Below are 19,878 nucleotides of genomic sequence, written 5' to 3'. Positions count from 1 at the left end.
AAGGAAAAAGGTGCGTCTTATACTCTGAAAAATACGGTAATGCAAAAGGTTAACGCTTAGCCCAAGTCACGTTAGATTTAGGGAACGGAAGGTGCCTGGCCGATGTGCTGCTGCTGATTCAACCACAAAACCGCGAAGCCCTTATCCGCGCCGACATAAGTGCAGAGGCAAATCCGCGCCGTCTGAAGCGCTAAGGAAAACGCAACCCTACCGTGATGTCATAACCGCAGAGGGCAAATCCGCGCCTCCCAAAGCACTCAGCACCCTAACCTTAATTTAAGTTGGCTTTCTGCCGCCGCGCTGTTTTAAAGCGCCCTTCTGTCGCCGCGCTGTTGTCACGGCGGTGATGACGCACGGTGATGACGTCACGGCTTTAGCGATGCGGTTTTCTCACCGCTATTTTGACGAGCGCGGTTTTGTCGGGCCACGCTGCTGCTTCCCACTCGGTGGATCTTCAGAAGACAACATGCCATCAATAGCTGGATATTTTGAGATCTTTTTCTCACTTGTCTTTCGAACTTAACTTTTACACTTGGTTTTGTAAACGGGAGAGGGAAAAAAATATGAGTCACTCCCCCCCCCCCAAATAAGAGCCAACTGGAAAAGCAGCCCCTGGCATGATTTTTCAGGATGCTCTTAATATAAGCCCTACCCCATAAATAAGCCCCAGGTAAGATAGTCAGCCAGATGGCTGCATTTAAGTACCTTGTTTCTCCAAAAATAAGACATACCGTATTTTTTGGACTATGACATACCGGATTGTAAGATGCACCAAGATTTTGAAGAGGTAATTTAAAAAAAAAAGTTTTTGCCCTCCCCAGCTCCCACTCTGCAGGCCTCCCAAACCTTCTACACGCCCCTTTTTTTGTGAAAAGCTGGATGCGCTGGGCAGGGTTTGGGGAGGCTAAAAATGCGGTATTCAGAGTATAAGAAGCACCCAGATTTTCACTCTCTTTTTTTGGGGGGGGGAAGGTGCATCTTATACTCCGAAAAATACAGTAACTGGAAAATAACCCCTAATAATGCATCTTTTGGAGCGAAAATTAATATATGACCCGGTCTTATTTTCAGGGAAACACAGTATTAAAATATTCCAGGTTAAAAGAAAATGGCAGGGGTGCCATTTATGGGACACTTACAGGTCTTGTAAGAGAGAGGAACTACATATATCTGGTTAAACTACAATGGTTTTTTTTTCTCTTTTGACTGGTATGGTGTGCCAGCGTGGGCCTGGGTTCAATAAACTGTGTGGCTTAGCATGACATGCAAAAACTAAGGTTTATGTGTTTGTCTTTCTCAAAAAAAATCTCAAAAACTTTGGACAGTGGCAAAATCTGCATTATTCGACCAATGATTTAATTAATGGCTTCGTTGCGTCTGATTTTGGCCAGCATAGCAACTAGGAGCGTAGTACAGATAGCCCTCAACTTAACATTCATTTAGTGACGGTTCGAAGATGCAACTGCACTGGAAAAAAGTGAGTCACGACCATTCTTTGCACTTACGACTGTCACAGCATCTCCATAGTCCTGCGATTTACATCCTTATGCTTGGCAACCGTCTCACATTTACGACAGTTGCAGGATCTCGGGTCGGAGGATCCCCTTTTGTGACCTTCTGACAATCAAACCCAGTGGAGAAATCCAGATTCACTTAACAACCGTGACTAATTTAACGACGGCTGTAATTCACAACAGATGTGGCAAGGAAGGTCGTTAAGATGGGGCAAAACTCATTTAACAAATTTCCCAATCGGCAACATCAATCTGAGGGTTCAATTGTGGTCGTTAAGACGAGGAATACCTATACATGCTGGTTGCCAAGCGCCCCAATTCTGATCATGTGACCACGGAGAAGCGATGATGGTTATTACATTATTAGGTCCCATTTTTCAGCGCCGTCATAACTTCTAAACGGTTGTAAGTCGAGGACAATAGGTTCTTTGCCTTTTTCTACTCTAACCTTAGCACTTTTCAAACAGCCGAAAACCGCAAACCGAGCTCGCCATTCCGAAATGCAAATTATTTGAGTGTTAAACCCATTCATGGCCCATCGGCTGCTTCCCTGCTCCTCAAAATCCAGAGAGCCTTTGTAACATCTGTGCATTCTGCGAAAAATAAGCTTATGGCTACAAACAGCAGAACCGCTCCATGCGTTTCAGGCCAAACAGAAGCTAGAATGATTTAATCACTCTCTCCTCCTTTTCATTTTAAAGAAAATTCCTGCACTAAAAGCTTGCAGAAAACACACCATATTTTTCAGAGTATAAGACGCACCATTTCCCCTCAAAAAGAGGCTGAAAATCTGGGTGCGTCTTATAGACTGAATACAGCATTTTTGGCAGCCTGAAACCTCGCTCCTTTTGCAAAAATGGCTGTGCAGAGCCTTTAGGAGGCTTCCAGGGTGCTCCTGGGGGCTGGGAGGGGCAAAAGTGAATGGAAAAACAGGCCGTTTTTTGCTCGTTTTTGCCCTCCCAGCCCCTAGGAACATGCTATAAGTCTCTTAAAGGCTATGCATGCCTCCCCCTTTGACAAAAAATGGGCCATTTTTGGGAGGTCTGCAGAGTGCAAAATTTTTTATTATTTGTCTCTTCAAAATCTTGGTGCATCTTATAGTACGAAAAATACGGTATTCTGTTACCTAACTTTAATTGCATGGGGGGGGGGGAAAGGCCACTGGGCTTCCTTGTGTTTTGACACCCTTGCTGTAAAGTCTCTCTGTCTACTGACGAGCTCTTTCGCCCAATCTATCCTTTAAAATTGGGCTTCACCCCCGCTGAAGTGTTTCCTCCCAGATGTTTTTTTCGTCCCAAAAGAAAAAAAGGACCTCTGGAAATTCTCATCCTTTAATGAATGGTCAGTGATATCGTTGAGCTGGTTTCTGTAGAATACAATTAAACAAGAGACTTAAGGGTGGTTGTTTTTCCCCCCACCCCCGCCAAGGGTGGGTGGGGTGGTGGAGGATGGGTGGAGGAACCAACATCGACCCACCAACCCCGTGTATTGTTTTCTTTGCCCCGAGATCCCACGACTGTTGTCTTCATTGCTCGTCCGTCGCAGGTCTGGGGCATTAAAAAAAAAACATAACAGGAATCCCTTGATGTGTGACGGGTGATTGTTTGTTTCCCCCCCCAAAAAAATAATAATAACCAAAGCAACAATAATAATAATAATAATAATCGGGTAAACCGAAAGAAAACGGATTTCCAGGCACCACTTCAAGAGGAAAAAAAAATAGTCGAATTGTTCCTGTAGGAGAGTCCTTAATACACCTTTAGCGCTGGGTTTCTCTCCCCTCCACCCCGCCCCTTCCCGCCGTCCTCGGCCACAATCATACGGCGTAGAGTTCGTACACCTTCTTTACACAGTACGCCAGGGCCGCCAGGGCTATCGTGTTGTGGAGTCTCTTCCTGTGGAGATCGTCCTTCCTCACTAGCACCACCGGAGTGGAGGTGGTCAGCGTGTGTAAGGGCAGGCGAGAGAGTTTGTAGGCGTTGTACTCCACCTGGTACTTGCAGCAGGGGTCGAACTGCCAGGAGATGCCGTAGAGGGTGCAGCAGGCCACGCTGAGCACGCCGGCCGGCAGAGAGATGTAGTGGGAATAATCCAGGGGGAGAGCCAGAGGGGTGAAGAGGCAGGCCGTGCCCGCCAGCACCGCCGTCTTGTGCAGGCAGTTCCCCACCGTGATCCAACGGGCCGTCTCGTCCCCGATGCGGGTGGGCTCGATCACGATGTACTTGTACTGCGCCTCCAGGGCTTGCTCCAGCTCGTATTCGAACTGGTCCTGCGCGTTCTCCCCGTTGTAGATTTCGTGGACAATGTAACAGTCCGTGGCGGATAAGGAGACCCTGTGGGAAGGGAGAGGAGAGGGTTACTCAGAGGGGGTTGGAGGGAGAGGCCTCCCGCCTGTCCCTGTGCCCTCCCAATCGAGGGCCCTCTGGGAGCCCATCTCTGGCACCCTAACAGTAGCCGTTTTTTTGCCATCTCTGCCCACTCCGTCATCTTCATCATCCGCTCTTCTGTTGTGGGAAACATACAGAAGAACACGGACAGAGGTGGGTTCCTACCAGTTCGCACCTATTCGGTAGAACCGGTTCGTCAAATCTACTGAACCGGTTAGAAGAGGTTCCACCAGTGGACCCGGAAAGCAGGCCACACCTACAGAAGAGGTTCCAAAAATTTTTGAAACCCACCACTGGTGGGTGTGTAATGTCCCACAGTTATCTACGCATTAATAATGATCTAGTAAAATTTCCTTATACATTTTAGGGACCTTTCCTTACATAATTGGTGTTTTCTTGCATACTTTTGGATTTCTAATTTCTGTTTCCGTTACTTGGCAATTGCTAAAAACCAATCCCACGTGAAAAAGTATTCAAAGCCTTCTTGATTTTAATTGTCAATTTATTTATTCCGGCACATTGTAATATTTATTCATTTACATATCTCTGTTTTTCCACTGTTGTGCAAACACAATTCCAGCAGCTGCTAACGTGTGTAAAATTAAATATATATTATACTCCCTTTCAAATAGCCAACAAAATATTTCTGGTTTTAATTCCATATCTTGCTTTACGATTGCTTCTAACCACTAACTTCTGAATAGCTACTTGGACCAACCTAAGTACTAATTCATAATTTCATATTCGGTCACGTGGGCGGTAAGCCACTCCCATCCAGTCACATGGGCAGCAAGCCACCCCCACAAAGGAGGCCACACCCACAGAGTAGGTTCCAACAATTTTTGAAACCCACCACTGAACACGGACCTCACTGGTCTTAACCTTAAACACTCAGAGCCTTTTGGACCCGTTTCCCACAGAAAGGAAAACACCGGGAGCCACAAAACCTTCCCCGTGCCTGACCATTTCCTGAAAAACTAGCATATGTAGTTGGATTAAACGTTCCATTTTTTTCTGGATTTTTTTTCTTGGATTTAACCATGGTTGGCTTACCGGGGTTTGAAAAGCTCAATAAATCACATGCCAGTGGTGGTTGTCATGCATATTGAGCAACGGAGCCGCAGCAGCAGGATGAAAGAGCCACATGCGGCTCCAGAGCCTGACCCCTCTTCTAGCCCAACCCCCTGCTCAAGTCAGAGACCCTATATCCTTTTCTCTTCGCGAAAACGGGCCCGTTTTTTTGCCAAAACAAAGGGCGCGCATAGCCTTTAGGAGGCTTGCGGAGTGCTCTCCGGGGGCTGGGAGGCAGTGCAAAAGCGAGCAAAAAAACCAGGCCATTTTTCACTCGTTTCTGCCCTCCTGTCCCCCAGGAGCACTTTGCAGGCCTCCCAAACCCCTGCACATCCATTTTTTGCGAAGGGAGCTGGGTTTCAGGTGGCCGAAAATGCAGTATTCGGCGTATAAGACGCACCCAGATTTCCGTCGTCTCTTTTGCTGGGGGAAAGGTGCGTCTTATACTCTGAAAAATACGTTAATTGGAAAAACTAGCAGATTGAACGATTGCCTGCTTTGTCTGGCTGGGAAGCCCCCCCACCTCTCTCCATTGACTATTGGGCCCCTAGGAAAGTCACTTCAGAACCTTGAGGTCTTCTTGAACGGGTGAAGTGGAGGACTTTATAGGTCTCCAGAGTTATTTTAAAGAGGCCTCGAGAAGGGTGTGTGTGTGTGATAAAGCCAGACTGGCTCCCAGCACCTTTGTCGAGCATGTCAGCAAAAAGGCAAACGGCTTCAAATCAGATTCTGCTCCCGGAGAACCAAGCGGCTGAGTTAATTTGCCAGCACTGGGCTGGGTCCATACAAAACGGGCTTATCAACTTAGCACATTTCGAAGCCACTGCGTCAGGGGGGGGGAAAAAAGAGCTATTGACAAAATCTAAAGCTAAATCATACAGACCGAGAAGGGTCTATTGTCCAGGCTAGGATGTGAGCGAGCTTCGGAACTCCTCTATTCAACGCATTCATTCACTGGGGCTTCGGGCCCCTCACAAAAGCAGGATTTGGGGTTTCACGGGATTTGTTTAGCGTCTGTTCTCGCATGCTGGCCTGGGTAAGGCAGGGACGAACAGGGTGGATTTTTAGTGCTTTGGCCAAATCTCTTCCCTATCACAATCTTAAGCCTGGGAGAGGAACAACCTTATTTTAAGAGTTGTGTTTCTTCTTAATGTGAAGATGGGTGGACTTCAACTCCCAGAATTCCCCAGCCAGCCATGAACGATAGAGTTGGAAGAGACCAAGAGGATCACTTAGTTTATTGTTTCTCAGCCTTGGCAACTTAAAGATGCAACTTAAAGATGATGGGTGGACTTCAAGTCCCAGAATTCCCCAGCCAGCCATGAATAATAGAGTTGGAAGGGACCAGAAAGGCCATCCAGCCCAGTGATTCTCGGCCTTGGTAACTTTTAAGATGGGTGGACTTCAATTCCCAGAATTCCCCAGCCAGCCATGAACGACAGTGTTGGAAGTGACCAAGAGGATCACTTAGTTTATTGTTTCTCAGCCTTGGCAACTTGAAGATGATGGGTGGACTTCAATTCCCAGAATTCCCCAGCCAGCCATACTAGCTGGAGAATTCTGGGAGTTGAAGTCCACTGTATAGCTGTTATAGAAGCTATTTATACCTACGGGAAGAGAAACATGAGCGGGGGGGGGGGAACTAATGCAGGTACATTACGGGTTTCCGATGACATCTGATGGGGAAGAGTAATGCTGCCCTATTTGAATTTTGATCCCACCCAGCTGTTCCCATGGCTTTAGGAACAGCTGCAATAATATTATATTTGAGAATGTAAGAATATTATAAAATCAGATGTCACTTAATTTAAGGACGAACATTTAATTTTACCCCCTTTTTTTTAAAAAAAAATCCAGCTATAGAGGCCAAAGAGACCTTTAAAAAGCTGGTCCCGAGATTAAGTGGGCTTTAAAAACAGTTCAGAAACTGGGAAATCACACTTATGAATTATGCATGCCGCCTTAACAGAGGCGCATCGCGCTGGCCGTTTCCTGGATCAATCTTAAATATGCTTGTAAAGTTTGTTCGCTGTTTATAAAAAGAAATGGTCTGTTTGAACAGCAAACCGAGATCGAAATTTCCAGTCATCGCTCCTGGAAAGGGATGAATTCTTTCTTTGTGGACAGTTGTGATGTCTCACAAGATTCAACTCACGCAGTTGTGATGTCTCACAAGATTCAACTCACGCAGTGCAAGGTCTACCAGAGAGGGTACCTGCCACTTCACAGTGTCCCTCCAGTACCACCTCACTGGAGGCTGAGAGTTTCTGCACACCTTCAAAGGAAGTGGCCATCCCACCTAGGAATACAGGTAGCCCTAGACCGGATGTGGGCAACCTGCGGCTCCGGAGCCACATATGCGGCTCTTTGGTTGCCCTGTCAGCTAAACCCACCACTGCCAGGCCCCGCCCCTTGCCCTCCCCTTCCAGTCACTCCTCGCCTGGCCTGAGATGAGAGGGAGGGAGGGAGGGACAGACATTTCCCAAGAAAACACCGGGAGCCTAAAAACCTGGGTAGGCGTGGCAGTGGGGGGGGGGTTCATGTGACTGGGAGTGAGTGATGTCAAGCTGGCCACACCCACCCAGTTTTTCTGGCTCCAGGTGTTTTCTTTACTGTGGGAAATGGGTCCAATTGGCTCTTTGAGTGTTTAAGGTTTCAGACCCCGCCCCCCTGCCCTAGACATTCGCTTAACGACCGAAGTTACAATGGCACTTGAAGGAAGCGACTTATGACCATTTTTCACACAATTGTTGCGGCATCCCCACGATCAACATTCAGACACTTGGCAACTGGCATGTATTTATGATGGCTGCAGGGTCCTGGGGAGGGGTGGTGGTGTCACATGATCCTTCTTTGCGATCTTCTGACAAGCAAAGTCAATGGGGGAAGCCGGATTTACTTTACAACCGTATTACTAATTTAGTAACATCAGCGATTCACTTAACAAATGCAGTGAGAAAGTTTGCCAAACTCGGCAAAATTCACTGAACAACTGTGTCGTTTACTTGCAGAAATTCTGGGCTCACTTGTGGTCATAAGTCAAGGACTTACCACCAGTATTTCCCAGGTCTGCTAGAACTTGCTTCCTGTCCAAGGAACAATCTGTTCTTTAAGTGGAGGATCGCTATGCAGAAATGCAGCAAGGAGTTTGCACGAAAGAAGGGGAAATACTTTGCATTTTCTTCGCTAATAAAAGGACAAACTTATATTCCTATTCAGTTCTGTCTCATTAGACGAAGCAAAGTTTGGAAAATACAAGCGACCGAATTTCTCTTTTAAGTCACGCTTTAAAGCGAAAACACCAGCTTGCCACGAATGTGCCCCAAGGTTTATGCATATTGGAACAAAAACTACCCCAGAAACAAATTTATCTATGTAGTGATCCAACCAGTCGGGTAAGAATCAATTAATAATATTTATTGCTTTCTTGGCACTTTCTGAACATTCAGAAGGTACTTATTAAAAGAGGCCAGAGATGGTTAATTGTGTTAATTACTGGCACCCTGGTTCACAAGAGAGAGAAAAAAATTAAGCCAATGATTTATGGCAGAAACATAAAATTGCAAACGTGAAACAGCCGCTCATGTTTAAACTGGGGACTTAACAGATTCCAGTTTTACACAAAACAGGAGCGCAGGAGGATAATGTAACATGCGGAGTGGGAAACCAGTTTGGTGGTTGGTTAACAGTTAATGTTAAGCCTACAAACGAGGAGGTGGTGAGTTCCACAATCTGCCTTAGGCACAAAAGCTAGCTAGGGCACCTTGGGCCAGCCACTTTCCCTCCACCCTGGGAAGGAGGCAATGGCAAACTACCTCGGAAGAACCTTGCCAAGGAAACCGCAGGCAATCTTTTGAGATTCACACAACACTGAATGGATCAATTATGCATCTTTAGATACAACAATCTAAAGAGCCGAGGTGGCGCAGTGGTTAGGGTGCAGTACTGCAGGCCACTTCAGCTGACTGTTATCTGCAGTTCGGTGATTCTAATCTCACCGGCTCAAGGTTGACTCAGCCTTCCATCCTTCCGAGGTGGGTGAAATGAGGACCCAGACTGTGGGGGCGATATGCTGACTCTGTAAACCGCTTAGAGAGGGCTGAAAGCCCCATGAAGCGGTATATAAGTCTAACTGCTATTGCTATTGCTAACAATCGAGCCTTTAGACCAAGCCCTACACAGATTCTGGAAGATTACTTGCATTGATCCAAGCCAAACATCAAGAGACTAAACCAAATGTCCCTAAAAAATTAAAATCAATACTCTGCTTATAGCTTTGGAAAGTACACATATCAAGCTAACCTACAGCCTAGACACAATTTCCCAAATAAACCACAATCGGAAAGGTCGGCAGTTCGACGGTTCGAATCCCTAGCGCCGCGTAATGGAGTGAGCTCCCGTGACTTGTCCCAGCTTCTGCCAACCTAGCAGTTCAAAAGCACGTAAAAAATGCAAGTAGAAAAATAGGAACCACCTTTGGTGGGAAGGTAACAGCGTCCCGTGCGCCTTCGGCCTTGAGTCATGCCAGACACATGACCACAGAGATGTCTTCGGACAGCGCTGGCTCTTCGGCATTGAAACAGAGATGAGCACCGCCCCCTAGAGTCGGGAACGACTAGCACATACGTGCGAGGGGAACCTTTACCTTACCCATAGCCTTGCCTTCAAAGCTACAACAGAACTTCAGGGAAAAGGGTCAGGGAAAACCGCTCTGAAGGACTGGAACCATTGGGAAAATAGGCAGATAATGGGCGAACATAATTCATTGTATCTAAACTGCATTCCTAGCTGCAGCCAGCGACTCTTGGAGATGTTTCCGGAAAAAGCAAGGGAAGAAAAGAAAAAAACGATTGTGGGAGAACTCTTAAAAGGAAAGAATCCACTGTGATGATGTTATCGCTTGCCCAGAAACATGAGATCTCAATTCAACACACGGTTCAAAGAAGAATTCTTCTGGGACAGCTGCTTGGAAGCCTTCAGGTCAAGAATGCCTATCAACCCTCCCACATTTTCAGAAATATGGATCATAAATATATATATATCAGCCAGCGGAATATGTTTCCCAGGGTGAAGGTAAAAAAAACACCACAGCTAATTCTACTTTTAAGGCGAGGGAAGGGAAATATTTCCAACAATTTGGGGGAGGGACGGGGGGAGAAACTTTATTATCGAGCAAATAAATATTAATAAATGCAAGCCAGGGTGTGCCCTTATAATTCTGGATAGGATCCCAGAATACAATGGAAACATACTTTAGAGCTGGGACTCGGCTCTGAAGAGCATGTGGAAGACTAATTATAAAATGTAGCCTTTGCCTTCTGTTAGAGCAGTTTTTGTGTCGTGGCTAAGGCACCAGGCTGGAAACTAGGTAGCTGTGAGTTCTAGTTCCTCCCCAGGCATGGAAGCCAGCTGGGCGACTTTGGGCCAATCACCAGGTGACTGGGAGTTCTACTCTCACTTCAGGAGTGAAAACTAGCTGGATGATTTTTGCGCCAGTCACCAGGAGACTGGGAGTTCTAGTCCTGCATTAGGCATGGAAGCCAGCTGGGTGACTTTGGGCCAATCACCAGGAGACTGGGAGTTCTAATCTCACTTCAGGCGTGAAAACTAGCTGCATGGTTTTACGCCTATCACCAGGAGACTTGGAGTTCTAGTTCCTCCTCAGGCATGGAAGCCAGCTGGGTGACTTTGGGCCAATCACCAGGAGATTGTGAGTTCTAGTCCTGCGTTGAACATGGAACCCAGTTGGGTGATTTGGGGGCCAATAACCAAGAGACTGAGTTATAGTCTCACTTCAGGCATGAAAACTAGCTGGGTGACTTTGGGCCAATCACCAGGAGACTGGGATTTCTAGTCCTGCATTAGGTATGAAAGACGGTTGGATGACTTTGGGCCAGTCCCTCCCATCTCTCTCAGCCCAATCTACCTCACAGGAAGTGCTATGGTGGCGCAATGGTTAGAGTGCAGTACTGCAGGCTCCTTCGGTTGCCTGCTGGCTGCCTGCAATTTGGCAGTTCAAATCCCAACAGGCTCAAGGTCGACTCAGCCTTCCGTCCTTCCGAGATGGGTAAAATGAAGATCCAGATTGTGGGGGGAAAGAGGCTGACTCTGTCAACCGCTTAGAGAGAGTTGTAAAAGCACTCTGAAGCAGTATCTAAGTCTATGTGCTAACACTATTGTTGTCATGGGAGGTGGAAGGAGTATTAGGTATGTTTGCCTCCGTGAGTTAGTTATAAAGAGATTTTAAAAATCTAGTAAATCAGTGGTTCCCAAACATGGCAACAGAGCTGCCTGGAGAATTCTGGGAGTTGAAGTCCACAAGTCTTAAAGTTGCCAAGTTTGGGAACCACTGTAGTAAATCAATAAAAATAAATCAACTAGAGAGACTGGAGCAATAAAGCATCTGCTTCAACCACCATTTCCTCACTGTGGTTTAATGTTAACCTTGTGAATGAACAACCCAAGAAATGCAAACTAGATTAACAATGTCATCTTTTGATTGGGAACCCCTTGATAACAAAATTCTCATGTGGCTGAGCCAATCTTTTGCCGGACAATGAATAGCATGCAAGTATTTGTAGCCAAGTTCTCTAGAGCAGGCGTCTTTAAGACTTGTGGACTTCAACTCCCAGAATTCCTCAGCCAGCAAAGCTGTGTCACCTAGAGCAGGGGTCTCCAACCTTGGCTCCTTTAAGACTTGGACTTCAACTCCCAGAATTCCTCAGCCAGCAAAGCTGTGTCACCTAGAACAGGGGTTTCCAACCTTGGCTCCTTTAAGACTTGGACTTCAACTCCCAGAATTCCCCAGCCAGCAAAGCTGTGTCACCTAGAGCAGGGGTCTCCAACCTTGGCTCCTTTAAGACTTGGACTTCAACTCCCAGAATTCCTCAGCCAGCAAAGCTGTGTCACCTAGAACAGGGGTTTCCAACCTTGGCTCCTTTAAGACTTGGACTTCAACTCCCAGAATTCCCCAGCCAGCAAAGCTGTGTCACCTAGAGCAGGGGTCTCCAACCTTGGCTCCTTTAAGACTTGGACTTCAACTCTCAGAATTCCTCAGCCAGCAAAGCTGTGTCACCTAGAACAGGGTCTCCAACCTTTGCTTCTTTAAGACTTGGACTTCAACTTCCAGAATTCCCCAGCCAGCTGGCTGAGGAATTCTGGGAGTTGAAGTTCACAAGTCTCAAAGTGCCCTAGGTTAGAGACCCCCCTGATCTAGAGGAGGTCCTGGTTTTAGTATCTTTTGGCATCCTTGCCTATATGACATACATCCTGGAAAAAAATTAAGCTCTTTTTCTTTCATTCCTTTGCAGATCCAACTATTTTAATAATAATAAACCCTCGCAGCCCACCATGCATCAAGCTGCACCATGAAGTTAGAAAAGTTTGTTGCAAAGTTTGAAATTGGCCAGTAGAATAAAAATTAAGTTGCAGTTTTCAGACTTGGTTACATGAGAGTTGGGTTGTAACTATTTTTTTCTTTCACAAACTAACCAGAGGAAGAAAGTAAAAATATTTATTTCCCACGTTTCATTCAAGAGTTCAAGTCCTCCCTCTTATCTTCCTCCCAACAATATTTAGGCCCTTTACTTTCCACGCCAACAAAATATCCTTTTTTCTATCTTGCCAAGGGTGAAATATTTAAACATTGACAAGCTGAGAGCCCACCCATAACTCAATTAATTCCACGCCAGCCCCCAACCTAATTTTCCAAATGCAGGACAAATACATTACCCATATAAAAAAAAATACAAATCAACCAGCGCCAACAATTGTACACCCAGAAGTCACTTTTGGAAAACTCGGGAATGTTCAGAAAATGACAATCTAAAATTTATTAAGACTTGGGAAGGGAATAAACAGTGAATTGAAGACCGAATGGGTCTTTTGTCATTCCTATCCAGACAAACTGATCTGAAAGTTTCAAAAATGACCAGCTACAAGAATGATATGGAAAAAGATGCTGGCTAGATAATACGAAATGAAAAATTGCTGATGCCTTCATAATTAAAAGCAACGTACAGATCACAAATCAAAGGAGTTCCTTGGATAACTGGACTGACAAAAAGAAAAAAGACTCATTAAAGCTTGGAAGGACTTTGTGAGAAGGGACTTTAAAAAGATGGAATCAAATCCTAGAACATTGTTTGATGCGATTAAAGATCAAGATTGTTAAACGGAAGAATGTAAAGTTGGTTTATTTGATCAAGCTTAAAATAGATCTGGCGCTTATGAGTGATCGTTCTTAATGGCCTTTTGCTGATATCAAGACTGAAGACAGAGGCTTTTAAGGAAAGTAAGTAATAGGGAAGAAGAGACCATTTGTTATGTTTTAAAAGAAGGTGATAAGTTACTAAAATAGTTTGCACTTGTGATGAAGAGAGGTTATTTGTGTGTATGTGTGTGTCTTCCAGTACTATATTATTTCTTTCTTGCAATTTTTTTCTTGTTCTTTATCTTTTTAAATGTGTTTTAAATAAAATGTCTATAATTTATTTAAAAAAAATCAGGAGCACTGAGGAACCACCTGCAGAAGCAAACTAGGACCCTTGAGTCTCCCTGATTCCAACATGTAGGAAAGAAAGGCGAAAAGTTCCTGAGCCGAGGATGGATCTTGACTTCTCCCTTCCCACGTTCTCCCCCAGATGTCCACCCCAACCCATAATGAGGTGAGCTCACTGCCTTGATATATAAACACAGAGAGATAAAAAAATCTAATCACCACCATCATTCTTCCCCCTTCTAAGCCAAGCCCACCCCTTTTCACAAAACCTGGGCCTTCCTAAAACAGCCAGACTCTTTCCTCCCCAACCCAGGACTTCTGATCTGACTGAGGCTTCCCAAGAGCCTGATGCAAACTCCTGGTCCTGACAAAAACCCCTTTTATTCATTTGCTGTGAATTCTGTTCCTTCACATCCAGCAAAGTCTTTTGAGGAAGGATTTACAGTCACAGACCTCATCTGGCTTGGAGAGATGCCAGGACGATCTCTGCAAAACTTGGCAAGGAGCCTCCGAGAGTCACGAACCAATTAAGCAAACTAATTTGTCTCCTGCAAACTCCACTCCCCTTTCGCTCCTCTTTTATTTCCTCTGGGAGGGACCATTCATCATCCACCTCTGGCCTTATTCCCAAGTCAACCCCTGTTTTTTAGCTGTTGTAAATTATAAATTTAATGAATTTATATGCTGCCCAATCCCGAAGGACTCCGGGCGGAGCTGTTCCCTTCGTCTGGCAGCTCTGCGCATGCGCACACTGGGAACAGGCTCCAGCTGTTCTTCTGCCTCACTGATGTCTGACTCCGAAGGCAGCTGATAACTGTCAGATGGCCCTGGCCTCCTCTCTGCCTCCGACACAGAGCTCTCATCAGAGCCTTCCCCAGACTCCAGGACTGGCCCAGGTTCCTCCCCAACCTCCTCACTGTCCGAATCTGCTGCCAGCTCTGCATATCCAGGAGAACTCAATCTGTATCTATTCTAAGGTTACCCCAACACTATCTATGGAGATTCCCAGTCCTCCAGGTCATGGTTGTCCCAAAGGTGCTTTTTTTCAAGAGGCAACTGGACTTTCTGGAAGTTTTTTTTTTCTTTGAAGATATTTTGCTTCTAATCCAAGAAGCTTCTTTAAGCTGGATGGTGGGAAATGGAAGGATTTATATTCCTTGCAGACAGCTGGTCATTTGCATCCTTTTAGAGAGTCCTTGTGTCCTCAGAGTCTCCTGAGTGGTGCAAATGGATGTGGAGCCTTCTGGGAACCGCTGAATGGACTGTGTTGTAGACCGGAGATAGATTATGTCATATCCATCCCACTCTGTTGAGGGCTGTTCAATTGGGACATACATGGCCTCTTTGACCCCTCTTCTTTCAAACCAGTGGTCCTCTCTGTCCAAACTGGACTTTGCTGTCTTCAAAAGAGTGGCCTGGATCTTTGAAATGCAGATGGACTGCTGAATCTAGTCGCGAGGGGTTTGTTCTCCTATGTTGAGCCATGCGTTTAGGAAGTGGTTGAAGGCTCCACACCCATTTTTACTACTCTGATGACCCTGAGGACACAGGTAAACCTCTAAGTGGCCTCAAGGACTCTTTAAAAGGATGCAAATGACCAGCTCTGTCTGCAAGGAACATAAATCCTTCCATTCCCCACCATCCAGTCAGAGCTGAAGAAGCTTCTTGGATGACAGACAGCTGGTCATTTGCATCCTTTTTAAAGAGTCATTGAGGCCACTTGGAGGTTAGTTTGAAAGAAGAGGGGTTGAAGAGGCCGTCTATGTCCAAGTTGGACAGCCCTTTCTCAACAGAGGAGGAGGGATGTGACATCGTCTATCTCCAGTCTACAACAGGGTCCTTTCAACAGTTCCAAGAATGCTCCACACCAATTTGCACCACTCAGGTGACCCTGAGGACACAGATAAACCTCCAAGCGGCCTCAACGACTCTCTAGAAAGAATGCAAATGACCAGCTCTGTCTGCAAGGAGCATAAATCCTTCCATTCCCCACCACCATCCAGCCAAAGCTGAAGAAGCTTCCTGGATGAGAAGTGAAATGTCTTCAAAGAACCACCAGAAAGTCCAGTTGCCTCTTGAAGAAAAAAAAAAAAAAGCAACTTTGGGTTACCCCAACAGAATTTTGCAGGGCTGGAAATCCTTCTCCCTCCCCCCACATTACTTTGTCTCTCTCCAAAACTAGGAAGGTCCCTTCTGGAGATGCTACCTTCCTACACACACACACACACACACACACACACACACACACACACCTCTCCCCAATTCCTGTTTTGAACCCTCTTTGACCCTTGTCCACCCAAGGTCATTCTCACAACCTTTGACTGGTTCACATGACCAGCCCACACCTTACCCTCCCATCCCTTCCTCCCTCTCCCCGCAGGCTGGTTTAAACCCCCTTCCATCCCTTCCTCTCTCCCTCCCTGACTGGTTTAACCCCACCCACCCCTCCCTGCTGTCATCCCCCCCCAAAGGCTAGTTTAACACCGCATCCCTTCTCCCCCCCCCCAAGGCTGGTTTAAGCCCCCAATCTCTTCCTCTCTCCCTCCCTGACTGGTTTAACCCCCCCCCATCCCTCCCTCCTGTCGTCCCCTCCCCCAAGGCTAGTTTAACACCACATCCCTTCTCCCAATAAGGCTGGTTTAAGCCCCCAATCTCTTCTTCTCCCCCTCCCTGATTGGTTTTAACCCGCCCATCCCTCCGTCCTGCCCTCCCCAGGCTGGTTTAAACCCCCTCCCCATTCCTTCTTCCCCCCCCCCATAAGGCTGGTTTAACCCCCACATCCCTTCCTCTCTCCCTCCTGCCCCCCCCCAGGCTGGTTTAAACCCCCTCCCCATTCCTTCTTTCCTCCCCCACATAAGGCTGGTTTAACCCCCCACATCCCTTCCTCTCTCCCTCCTGCCCCCCCACAGGTCTGGTTTAACCGCCCACCCTAAACACTTCTAGCTTCAAAAGCCCTGGCAGCTCAACAGGGGGTGGGGGGGACACTCCTGGACCTCCCCCCCCCCCATTTAATCAGGACGTGCAATCCAATGGAAGGCTTTTTTGGGGTGGGGTAGGTCTCAAAGGCCTGGAGAGGGACGAGGGAGAATCGGCGTGGGCGTTCCGGCCGCGCTGGGGACGATGGGGGTTGTAGTCCTTGCTCCCCCTTTAACACCCCCCCCCACACTAGCCCTCAGCCTTTGGCCTCCCAAGCGGGGAGGGGGCTCGCAGGCCCCCCCGGAGCCGCCTCCTCTGCCCCACCAGGCCCTGCTCCAAGGACCGAGGAGGCCCGTCTTGCCCGGCGGGACTCACCTCTCCCTGGCGGCGCCTCCGCCGCCGCTGGAGCTGCCGGGCCCCGCGCGCCTCCTTCCCCAGGCCGCCATCTTGGAAAAAGGCTTCGCAAATGTCTCCGCCGAAAGGGGCAGCGGAGGGCGGGGCTCGGCGGGGGGCTCGGAGGCAGGTTTTGGGAGCCGCCTCCCGAGGGCTGACGGGAAACGGAGTCCGGCGAGAGGGAGCCGAGGCACGCCAGGCAACGGGCGCCTCCTCTCGCACAAACTACAAACTCCAGCCATCTCGGCGGGAGGCGGGAAAAAAAAAAAGAGATACCTGGGGGCGGGGCGGGGGAACAAAAAAGAAAAAGAGGAGCTGGAGCTTTGCCTCTTGGGAAATGCAGTCCCTCGGCAAGGGAAGGCGGAGGGAGGAGCCGGAGGGGGAAACTACTTTTCCCAGGGAAGAGCGGGGGGAGAGGTGCGGATCACGTGGGAGGCTCAACGAGGAGCGGGGAGAAAAATATTTTAGCCACACGGACGGAGTTCTAGCCCGCCCACTCTGCGCGGCTCAGCCAATGGGAGCCCGGCACCTCGTTTCTCGAGCTTCGGAGTCCGGACGCACGTTGGCAATGGAAAATAAATAATGAAATTAAATGAAAGGCGGGGGGGGGGTGAAACCACGTGCTTTCCGCTCTGTAGCAAGCAGCGCCCGCCATTGCAAAGGGGGTTGGGCTAGATGACCTCTAAGGTCCCTTCCAACAGCGTGCCTACCGTCCCTGCCCTAATGTTTTATTTTTATTCGTATCCCTTTACATGTATTCATAATCATGTCCATACTTATATCTGCTATCTAATTCATGCTTGATGAAATAAATAAAATAATAAATAACTCTGTTACTGTGAAGGTGTTAAAGGTTATGGGGCTTTTCAGGAGGGATAGTTGGTGGGAAAGTCCTACGGGGCAATCCTCAAACTTGAGGATCCTCAATCTTGATAAGCCATGGTTTGTTGAAAAACGACCCAAAGGTCACACTAAGCCAGAAAAGAACTGGGAAAACACCAAGTGAGCCCTTTAAATCTGGTCACTTTAAGAAGGGTGGACTTCAACTCCCAGGATTCTCCTGCCAGCATTAGCTGACCAAGTTTGAATACCCTGCTAACTTGATTTAACATATGATGGCTTAGCACTGGCCTATGAATCTGTCCAAACAACAGCCCTTTTGGCTGCCTCTGGACCTCAGCTTGAAAAGTTCCTCTGTCTAGAATAGATAATGATTGATAGTTGATATTGATTGATAGATGATGAGGGAGAGAGAGAATGAGAGAGAGAGAGAGAGAGAGAGAGAGAAGGGGGGAAAGAGGAGAGGGGAGAGAAAGGAATGAGAGGGGGAGAAAGGAGAGGAGGGGGGAGAAAGACAGGAAAAAAGAAGGCGAATGAGAGGAAGAGGAGAGAGGGAGGAAGAAGAGGGGAGAAAGAAGAGAGGGAGGAAAGACGGGGAGAGAGAGAAGAGGGGGAGAAAGAGGAAGGAGGGAGGAGAGAGCAGGAGAAAGAGAAGAGGAGAAAGGGAGAGGGAGAGAGAGAGAGAGGAGAGAAGGAAGAGAGGGGGAGGAAGAGGAGAGGGGAGAAAGAAGAGAGGGAGGAAAAACAGGGGGAGAAAGGAAAGAGAGGAGAGGGGGGGAAAGAGGAAGGATTGGATTGGATTTATTCGATTTGTATGCCACCCTATTCCCAGAGGGACTCAGGGCGGCTGAACAAAAGCCAAGGGGAGGGGAACAAATGCAAAAAGTAAGACAAAAACAAGACAACAATACAAAACAATTTAAAAACACAACAAGCACAACCAAATTCGAGAAGGGGTGGAATTCAAGACCCCCAGGCCTGCTGGGACAGCCAGGACTTAATGGCTACACGGAAAGAGAGAGGAGAGAGCAGGAGAAAGTGGAGAAAGAAGGGGAGAGGGAGAGGAGAGAGAGAGGAGGGAGTGAGAGAGAGGAGAGGAGAGAAGGAAGAGAGGGGGAGGAAGAGGAGAGGGGAGAAAGAAGAGAGGGAGGAAAAACAGGGGGAGAAAGGAAAGAGAGGAGAGGGGGAGAAAGAGGAAGGAGAGAGAAGAGAGCAGGAGAAAGAGGAGAGGAGAAAGAGGGAGAGGAGAGAGAGAGAGGAGTGAGTGAGAGGAGAGAGGAGAGAAGGAGAAAGAAGAGAGGGAGAAGAAAGAGAGAGGAGAGGGGGAGAGAGAGGAGAAAGGGGAGGAGAGAGGGAGGGAGGGAGAACGAACCCATCAGTCTTTGGCATAAGTGAATCTGTGCCCTTTTCCATTGTCTTTCCAAGTCCCAATCCCACCGAAAGCAAGGGATAACTTTAGCGACCAAACACCTTAGCCACACTTTTTTACGAAATTACATTTCATGCAACAGGCCCAGACTTTTATTAATAACACAACCCGAGGAGGAGGAAAATATTAAAAGCACACGTGTACACACCAACCGGAAAGGTCACAGTTTTAAGAAATCCTGAGTCAGAAAGGCACATAGAATAAGGATGAAATCAACCCCATGGAGCCAGCCCCCCCACTTCCCCTCCTCTTCCTCCAAATCTTCTAAGCTGATGCCTCTTGAAAGTGGCAGCTGGTCCTTGAGGCTGGGGGCCCTGGGATGCTTGAAGCTCCGTGTCCTCCTGGTGGACTCCCCCACCCCTCAATCTAACCATAAGGAGGTGCTTCATCCGTGCCCCGTTATTCCTCCAACAGATCCCAGAAGTATTTTTTTTCCCTTCCGAAAGATCTGCTAAAGTTTCATCCCCCCCCCCACCGCCCCAATTTGGCCTCTTGCATAGAAGTTGGCACTTCCGGGAATCTCTAGCCAGTTTCGACTACAGCTGGAATTCCACCACCTCTGGGACAGACCAAAGCTGCGCCGAAAACACTTAACAACTGAGATACTCCCATAGAGGGAAAAAATGGGGGGACCCCTCCATTCCATCACCTTGGACTTTGTGAGTCCTTCAAGGATAAGGATTTGATCGCTATCTCCCCCCCACCTGCCTTCCCCCTGTCCCCCTGCAATGCAAAAATTTAAAACTGCAGAAAAGTGAAGGGTTTCCCCTGTCCCCCCTGCCCAAAATAAAAGCATCGGTGTTAATAAACAACAAAAAAATATCTCAG

General features: G+C 47.5%; 1 protein-coding gene across 1 annotated transcript; it reads right to left on the bottom strand.

The window, feature by feature from the left end:
- Positions 1 to 2,827: 2,827 nt before the first annotated feature.
- Positions 2,828 to 16,870, bottom strand: TMEM11 (transmembrane protein 11). Its single transcript, XM_032231345.1, has 2 exons — positions 16,764 to 16,870; positions 2,828 to 3,847 (listed from the first exon to the last, which is right to left on the bottom strand). Exons 1-2 carry the CDS (start codon positions 16,832 to 16,834, stop codon positions 3,331 to 3,333), a joined length of 588 nt encoding a protein of 195 aa, XP_032087236.1. The 5' UTR covers positions 16,835 to 16,870; the 3' UTR covers positions 2,828 to 3,330.
- Between the last annotated feature and the right edge of the window lie 3,008 nt (positions 16,871 to 19,878).

This window comes from Thamnophis elegans, chromosome 14, assembly GCF_009769535.1.
Source record: "Thamnophis elegans isolate rThaEle1 chromosome 14, rThaEle1.pri, whole genome shotgun sequence".
Taxonomy (NCBI): Eukaryota; Metazoa; Chordata; class Lepidosauria; order Squamata; family Colubridae; genus Thamnophis; species Thamnophis elegans.
This window is presented reverse-complemented; position numbering and strand designations above follow the sequence as displayed.

What these genes read in the sequence shown, in the direction of transcription:
- TMEM11 (XM_032231345.1), bottom strand. Translation starts at nt 16,834, where the DNA reads ATGGCGGCCTGGGGAAGGAGGCGCGCGGGGCCCGGCAGCTCCAGCGGC. An exon ending in GGAGGCGCCGCCAGGGAGAG is followed by an intron (nt 3,848 to 16,763) that starts GTGAGTCCCGCC and finishes CCCTTCCCACAG; the next exon opens with GGTCTCCTTATCCGCCACGG.